The sequence below is a fragment of the Vidua macroura genome, chromosome 8, assembly GCF_024509145.1.
Source record: "Vidua macroura isolate BioBank_ID:100142 chromosome 8, ASM2450914v1, whole genome shotgun sequence".
NCBI lineage: Eukaryota > Metazoa > Chordata > Aves > Passeriformes > Viduidae > Vidua > Vidua macroura.
Window position 1 is genome coordinate 33,712,352 of NC_071578.1, and position 7,599 is coordinate 33,719,950.

General features: G+C 54.2%; 2 protein-coding genes across 4 annotated transcripts; both read right to left on the minus strand.

The window, feature by feature from the left end:
• On the minus strand, nucleotides 1–3,909 carry LOC128810739 (C-type lectin domain family 2 member B-like). 3 transcript variants are annotated; one of them, XM_053983843.1, is made up of 6 exons: nucleotides 3,872–3,909; nucleotides 2,118–2,332; nucleotides 1,664–1,762; nucleotides 1,383–1,561; nucleotides 1,082–1,182; nucleotides 1–991 (listed from the first exon to the last, which is right to left on the minus strand). In XM_053983843.1, exons 2-6 carry the CDS (start codon nucleotides 2,263–2,265, stop codon nucleotides 877–879), a joined length of 642 nt encoding a protein of 213 aa, XP_053839818.1. In that variant the 5' UTR covers nucleotides 2,266–2,332; nucleotides 3,872–3,909; the 3' UTR covers nucleotides 1–876. The 3 variants fall into 3 exon arrangements, with proteins under 3 accessions (XP_053839818.1, XP_053839819.1, XP_053839817.1); XM_053983844.1 differs by lacking the exon at nucleotides 3,872–3,909 and having other exon boundaries at nucleotides 1,383–1,558; nucleotides 2,118–2,559; XM_053983842.1 differs by lacking the exon at nucleotides 3,872–3,909 and having other exon boundaries at nucleotides 2,118–2,554.
• LOC128810425 (uncharacterized) lies at nucleotides 2,390–4,471 on the minus strand. The gene is made up of 4 exons (XM_053983229.1): nucleotides 4,197–4,471; nucleotides 3,872–3,975; nucleotides 3,455–3,668; nucleotides 2,390–3,080 (listed from the first exon to the last, which is right to left on the minus strand). The coding sequence occupies exons 1-4, from the start codon at nucleotides 4,469–4,471 to the stop codon at nucleotides 2,390–2,392; spliced, it is 1,284 nt and encodes a 427-aa protein (XP_053839204.1).
• Nucleotides 4,472–7,599: the final 3,128 nt, after the last annotated feature.

The following is a 7,599-nucleotide window of genomic DNA, read 5'->3' on the forward strand; positions in this document are numbered from 1 at the left end:
ATGGGGGTGTTTTACTTTGAAAGGCAGGGGTCTCCTAAGGAAGGCAGGAGCCTCCCTGGCAATGGAAAATGTAACCCCGCTCCCTCTGCATTATTATAATTTAGAAGTGAAGGGTCTCTCAGACACAGCTATGAGAATAGAACAGCAGCTCTTTACCGCTCTGTCCCAGGCACACAAACCCCCGCAGCGCAGCCCTGCCCCGAGCAGACACAAACCCAGCCCCGGCCCCGCTCGGCCGCGGGCACTTCCCCTCGGGTACAGTTCCGGGCACGGCGGGCAGGGGCGCTGGTGGCAGGGCCGGGGCAGCGGCAGCCGGGTCTGAGCAGGGCAGGGAGAGGCGAGCTCAGGATCCGGCAACCGAGCAGGGGGGACAGGGCCCTGGGGCACTGAGCGGGATAATAAGGGCCCTGTTCAGGGGCTGCTCTCACAAGCACAGGCTCACCCCACAGCAGAGGAAGCAGCTCTGGGCTCGGTTATGGCCGTGGCAGCGAATTCCCTTCCCCAAGCAGCAGCTCTTGACAATCCTCCTCCAAAGCCGAGAGAGAGAGCCAGCAGCTGACAGATCCTTCTTCACAGTCAGGGGCCTGATGCCGAAAGTGTGATTCTTCCTCAGCACGTGTCAGCCGCTCTTCTTCCTCTTCCAAAGACAGTCCAGATGTGTCATGTGCAGACCAGTATGTGATGATTTCCAAGAGCCCAGGGGAATTTGGATTTCCCAGTAGAGCTTGTTATATAATGTTATAAATAACAAATATAGTTATTGGCTTTCGCATTTAGGTATTAATAAAGGTGCAGCTGAGGAAGGAGAGCCCTGTGCCGGGCTAAGAAGTGAAGCTGGCAGTACCCAGCGTGGACAAGGTTCTTTCTCCAGCCCTGTTACAGGGCAGCTTGGGCCTTGCTGCAGACATACGGCCGCTCATTTGAGCAGCTCATAGTCCTGAATTTATCATCAGCCAGGTACACACACTCAGAATTGCCCAGGACAGGAACCCTGCAGGGAGGAGCAGAGACAGCGCTGGTTCCCAGGGGAACACCTTGTGCCCCTGTCCCCCCAGGCCCTGCCCGGCTCCCCGGCACTCACGAGGAGCTGTAGCTGCTGCCATCCCCCCAGTGCAGGCGCTCGCCCCGTCTGCGCAGCCCGAGCCAGTAATCGACGTTCCCGCGGAGGCGGAAGAGCAAATCCTGCCAAGGAGAGAGGAGTGGGAGCTGCCCGGGCCCCTCAGGGGGACACGGGCCCGGGGCTGCCCCCGCACGCCGGGGCTCCTTCCCTGCAAGGCCCCGGCACAGGGCTGCACCCCCAGCCCTACCAGCACCCAGCCCGGCCCAGGAGCACCCCCAGGCTCCCCTCAGCCACCCCACACCACCCGCAGCCCCTCACTCACCATTTCCTCATCCTTGAGAATGGCCAGGGAGGCCCCGAGCTCGGAGCACCGTTCCTGACCCTGCTCCCAGGTGCTGTAATCCCTTGACAAGTAGTAGCAGACTCCATTGTACCCAACCCAGCCACGGGGACAGCCCAGAACCAACAGCGGAGTCGCAGGTGTAAGTGGAAGCTGTGCTGCTGGAGGGGGAAGAGGAGAAGGTCTGCGGATTCCCCTCTGCAGGGAGCAGGGACCCCGCTCTGCCCCGAGGGGCTGGGCCCAGCCTGCTGCCCCTCCCTTACCTGACTGCACAGCCAAGGCCACCCCCAAAGCCAGCACCAGCACCAGGAGCAGCAGAATCAGCAACGCCACGAGCACGGGATGGGAGCTGAACCATTTACCTGGAACAGGAAAGAGCTGCTGGCTGCGAGAACCAGACCCGGCCCTGGAATCTGCTCACCCCGTGCCCAGGGAGCACAGGAGGGACCCCTCAGCCAGTGTGCCCCTCACTCAGCTGGCAGCCAGAGAGCCAAGAGCCTGGGCATAGCCAGGCACACAGCTGTGGGGATAGGCTGCAGCAGCAGAACTGCACAGCCTTGGGGGCAGCTGGGGCTCTTGCTTCCAGCCACTGATGGAGCCCAGCAGAGCACCAGGCCTCTTCCAGACATCGGGAAACAGCCACACACCTGCCAGCCCTGTCCCTGGGAGGTGACACTGTCCCCTCCCTAGAGGCCACAGGGGTGGCCCTGCACTCACCCGGGAATCTTCTGAGTGCATTCCCTGTTGCTGCTCTGTTCTCCAGAGCCTTCTTCACCACCCCATGAGTGGAGCAGAATTCACTCTCCTCCAGCTCACTGCCCACATCTCTCTCCCTGGAACAAACAGCACCTTGCTCCCGAGTCATCAGGAGTGCTGACAAATCCTTTCGGAGATCGCCTCGGGAACAGCTTTACACCCGCGGTGATGGCACCCTGAAAGGGACACGATGAGAGGTCACTGCTGGTCCCGGCCCTGCGGGACACCGAGGCTCAGCAGGGCGGTGCCAGCTCTGGCTGCGCTGTCCCCGCTGCCCAGAGGTGCGGCAGCAGCTGCGGGGACAAGCGCAGCCTCCGGGAGCTCTGCGGTCGCCGCAGCCCCGGCCCCTGTGGCTCTGCAGCCGCTGCAGCCCAGCTCCGTGCCGGGACAGGCGCTGAGAGCGCCTGGCAGCTGCCGGATGCTGCCGGCGCAGGGCAGCTGCGGCTCGGAGTCCGCCTGCCGAGGAGCAAGAACCAGCAGCCCCGGGGGCTCACGATTGTCCCCCGCATTCCCTGCCCCGGCGGCTCGGAGCCCGGGGACACCGAGCGCCGGCACAGCCGCTTCGGCTCCCTGCCTGGGACCACGGAGCGGCTCCTCACAGAGAGAGAGGGCAGCGCCGAGAAGCCTCGGCCCCGGAGCAGGCAGCATGCGGCGCTTTCTGCCCCGCCCGGCACGTGGAACGCTTTGGGCTCTGAGGCACGTTCAAGTCCATCCCGGGCCAGCCCCGAGCCGGGCACGGACACCTCCCGCCCGAACAGCTGCCCCAAGCCCGATGCCATCACTTCTGCGGCACCGGCTCGTCCCCAGCGATCCGGGCAAGGAGATCGCGGGCAGCCGCTCCCTCCGCTGTTGCGGCCAGAATCGCTGCTACTAATGTCCAGGGTAAGGAAGCAAAGAGGGCCTTTGTTGTAGATGTCAGTGAACCTAATGGGAAGAATGATGATGTCTAACTCTGGTTCAGAAGATTGAATGATTTCTTTATTATAATTCTGCTATAATACATTAATATACTATATAAAAGAGGATACTAAAAACTACGTGCTACTTTCTCTAAATATCATATTTAACTACTAACAACTCGTGACCCTGGTCTCTAAAGTCCAGACACAAGTGGATCCGATTGGCCATCAGGCCCAAACAATCCACCACGATTCAACTAAATACTCACTCTAAGTAAACAATTCTCTAAACACATTCCACAAGAGAAAAACAAGGAGCAGAAATAGAAATTGTTTTCTCTTTCATTTCTCTCTGTGCACCTCAATGAAAAATCTTGAGAGAGAGAGAAATGTGCTTACCACAGGCTTTTGCAAGGTATCCAGAGATATTTTATGCAGTCGGCCCGTAAGATGTTCAGGTCCCAGGCACACACACATGGACCGTCCAGGTTTTCCTCTTTCCCGGGGGGCCGGGGGTGCCCCTGGTCTCGGGGCAGTAAAAGATAAGGACCAATCAGGGAATAGGGAGGGAGTGGCTCAGGGACATAGGAACAGGGGGAGAAGTCACTGGGGTCTTAACAGGTTTTTGAGGGAAGCTTCTTGTGTCTCCCCGACTCAGGGGATGCCGCCCAGGGTGTCCACACGCCGCGATCCCAGCGCAGGGGGGACACGGAGGAACCCGGCACCGGGAACTCACCAGAACCCCCCTGCCCCTCAGCGCGGCCCCTCCGCCCACAGCGAGCCCCGAACTCGAGCACAACCGACCGCGGGTCCCACCTGGGCTGGAGCAGCCTCCGAGCTCCGCCGCCGCCTCGCCGGGCTCCGGGCGCCGCCGCCACTCCGCTCTCGGCCAGACACAGCGGGAGCGGCCGGTGCCGCAGCTGATTTGAGCCGATTTGATCAATCAGGGGGCGGGAGCGCTGTCAGTCGCGGCTTGGCCGCTTTGCTCCCCGATCCCCCCGCGGTCCCCTTTCCCCAGCGCTCCCCGCTGCCTTCTCCGGGGTCGGTTCCTTCCCCGCTCTGGCGCCTCGGGCGTCGGTGCACGCCCGGAGTCGGGGATCTGAACCCGAGTCCCTTTCGCTCGGCTGAGCGCAATGCAAACCCTCTGCGGGTGTCGGCGCGGCCCGCGCGGGGCTGCCCCGCCGCATCCCGAGCCCCGTGCGGGGGCAGCTCGGCTTTCCCTGCGCGGCGCCGCAGCTCGCCTAAGCCTGGCTTTCCTACTCCCGGATGGCTCGGCTTTCCCCACTCCCGGATGGCTCGGATTTTCCCACTCCCGGGTGGGTGGCTCGGCTTTTCTCGGCGGCTCAGGTTTTCCTCGGACGACCTCACTCCCCCACTGTCGCTCCGCCCCTGCGGCGGGGCGAATCCCCCCGGCATTTGCCGGAAGGTCTCTGACTGCCTCTGTTTACTGAAGCCTCATGCACCGTGTTTTAGAACGCCTTAAAAATGCGTTGAAATGCTTTTTTAAAGTTAATCTTGTGTATTTTGTGAACTCTGGTTTCTCTGAGAATTGTTACTGGAGAGATTCAAAGCGGTAAATGCAGTGCCTTGTTATTATAATGTGCAGCATAGCACAATCTAATTTCATTAACAGAAATGCTGATAACATTTACTATATGGTATTACACTACATACAATCTCGAGAAGCTCCCGGTTTGTTGGACAGTTTGCCAAATTCTCCATTGTTGTTTCTTTCTGTACAGGCACTATTCATAACATATGATTACGTTGTTTTTAACTGGCTTTTCATGAACTTTGACATATCTTTGTGTAACTACCTACAAGACACGTGTCCTTTTGGGATTTCTCTTTTCTGTTCCCTAGCTGCAGGTGCATATCTTTGAACAGGCTGTCTACATCCGTTCCCTGCACTGCCTTCTCAGTCTTTAGTCCCTGCATTCGTCTCAGCAGGTTTGCTATGACTTGACCCAGTGCTGTCTCATCATTTTCCTGTGCTTTCAGAGTTCCAGAATAAGATCTCTGGGCTTTGTCAAAACTCTCATCTGAGCTGAGGTCCCGTGGTCTTTACTGACCCTTTTGTGACACACATCCTTCTGGGACACAGCTGTGACCTGCTAAGGGCAAGGCTGCTTCTACTCTTTGGGAATCAGATACAGCCCCAGTTATTCTCACAGAAGCACTCCAGTAGTGTGCTGTGTTTGGGGCATTCATAACTGCTGCTATTGAGAGACTTGGTTTTGAGATATGTTAGGGAGACACTCCCAGTGAGGGTCTGGGCTCTAGCCAGGCCCTGGCTCTGCCTGATCAGAAAATTGCCAACAAACCCAGATGTTTTCTGCCTCAAAACTATATTCAAGTCTCTTTGACTTGGCAATTTGACCCTATAACAGTGTGACAGCTGGATCTATTTTTAAAGTGAGCTTGGACACCTTTCCTGGAAATGGCCATCCAGGTCCTCACTGAAACGAGGTTTGACAGCTGCTGCAGGCCCTGGGTGATGGCGCAGTATTTAAGACAATGATAATCATCCAATTTCACATGTGTTATTAATGATGTGTATTATCTGACTTATTCTTGATTGTGTAAGTTTCTTGTTTCACTGCATATATTGTTTTCTTTGGATGTTCCCTTCATGTTCATAGCAAGAGACATGCATGTTATTTTTAAAACCAAAAGAAAGGGGAATTGGCTCCTAAAGAATGTCTGAATAATGCAATATTTATACCAAAAGATTTTTTAAATGCTTTTCTCTAAGTGTCACAGTGAGGGTGGCTGTGACAAATCTCTCTGGTTCCCTGACTTCAGGCGAGGGTGGTGAAAAGGAAAAGGAGCTGCTTTGATGGAACTGCCCAGAAAGAACCTTAATAAAGGGTGAAAAACAACAAACGTGGAGAAGCCCTGCAGGATAGGAGGGGCATGATCCAAAGACCTGAAACAACGGGGAAGCAACAGTATATACACTCGGTGGTGGAACATTCTAGAACTATAACCATACAGGGGAAACAAGTAAACAACAGGGAAGCAGAACTTGGGCAACTTACCATAATAACACCAGAGGCTGATGGGGGAACTCTCAGGCTCTCCCTGAATTAAACAAATGATTCCCAGGGCTTGAAACAGACACCTGGCTCTTTTGGGGTGAAATCCAGCTGACTCTGAGCCACTGCTGGGCCAAGTCCCACAGATGAGGATCTCCAGCAGAGTATGCAGTGGCAAGGCCTAGGTGATTTATGAAGTGAGGGAGAAGGTGTGCAGGAGTTTTATCACCAGCAGGTTTAAAGTGGTCACCTGTTCATGTGATCAGACATCGATCGCCTCTGAGAAAGCGAGGCCCAGTGAGAAGAGAGGTGACCCAGTCACCACTCAGCCTTCGTGGCCAGGACAGGAACAGAGGCAGGACTGCCAGAACATGGCTGTGTCTGGAGACTTGGAGAGGCAGCTTGGCAACAGAGGCCTTCTGTCCTGCAGTATTTACCACCATGGTATTGTGTTCCTGCTAACCCTCTTCAGCTTCCTGGAACATTCAGTGATGTCAAGGTCAACATTTCCAGCTGGTGGACTTCCTCCTGCCTAGGCAGCAGGACCCCTGAGTTCCAGCCATATGGGCTTCAGAGCAATGATCATTTCTTTCCATTCCCTAAGGGAGATTGGACATTTTTCTTCTCCCATGCTCTTTGTCAGTGACATGATTGTACTTGAGAATACAAAATTTAAGTATTTTGTTGATTGTAACCTGTCTTTCATGTGTCTTATCCTGTACCTAATGATAAGCAGCAATAACCTTAAAACTATAGTAATCTCACAGGAGCAAACTGTTTTAACATCAGAATATGTAAGCTTTTTTTTTTTTAACAAAAAGAAGGGGGGATTATTGCATATAGGTAGAAATGCTATAAAAGAAAGGCCTTATAGTATCATGGTTCAGGCCTGCTGATCCAGCTGGGTGCAGCTAACAGCTAGTCTGTTAATTCCCATGAGAAAGAATCAGAGGAATGAGAATCAATTTGCATAATAGTCTATTTTTGTAAAGAAAAACAGGTTCACACCCATAAAAACAAGAAGTCTGTCCCATGCAAATCAGTGAAGAATATATGTAAACTAACCAAAAATAGAGAGGTTTAGTGGAAATGCAAAATGCCATTTACTGACCCATGAACTGTCAGAGTATTGTTAGCCAGTTAGATCGAACACGCTGCCAGCTGATAATCCTATTAAATATGAGCTCTGCAAAAAAGATGCAGCTTTTCTCGATGAAGAAACGGAGTCCCGGCTGTTTGTATTGTGACAAATCAAGGGGGATTTTCCCTCAATTTAGCCTCCTGAATTAAAGAGCAGCTGCATTGCCAATTGACAAAATTAGAAAGGCTTCCTTAGCAGTTGTTGAGATGGCAAAGAAAGGGAGAGGACAGAGAATGGAGTGGGGGAAAGAAGGGGAAAATCTTCCTTTGCACAGTGGGTGTTTAACCATCATGGTCACATCTCAAGGACTTGTAGAAACCGTTCTAATCTCAAGAAAGGAAAAGCTTCCAGGATATTTTTTCATC

Excerpts from the sequence above, each read along its gene's own strand:
- LOC128810739 (XM_053983843.1), bottom strand. The coding sequence starts at position 2,265 with ATGACTCGGGAGCAAGGTGCTGTTTGTTCCAGGGAGAGAGATGTGGGC. Across the intron at positions 1,763-2,117 it reads TGCACTCAGAAGATTCCCGG|GTAAATGGTTCAGCTCCCAT; the intron begins GTGAGTGCAGGG and ends TTCCTGTTCCAG. Across the intron at positions 1,562-1,663 it reads GGCCTTGGCTGTGCAGTCAG|CAGCACAGCTTCCACTTACA; the intron begins GTAAGGGAGGGG and ends TTCCCCCTCCAG.
- LOC128810425 (XM_053983229.1), bottom strand. The coding sequence starts at position 4,471 with ATGCCGGGGGGATTCGCCCCGCCGCAGGGGCGGAGCGACAGTGGGGGA. Across the intron at positions 3,976-4,196 it reads CGCGCCGACACCCGCAGAGG|CTGCGGCACCGGCCGCTCCC; the intron begins GTTTGCATTGCG and ends GGCTCAAATCAG. Across the intron at positions 3,081-3,454 it reads ATACCTTGCAAAAGCCTGTG|GTTCACTGACATCTACAACA; the intron begins GTAAGCACATTT and ends TCTTCCCATTAG.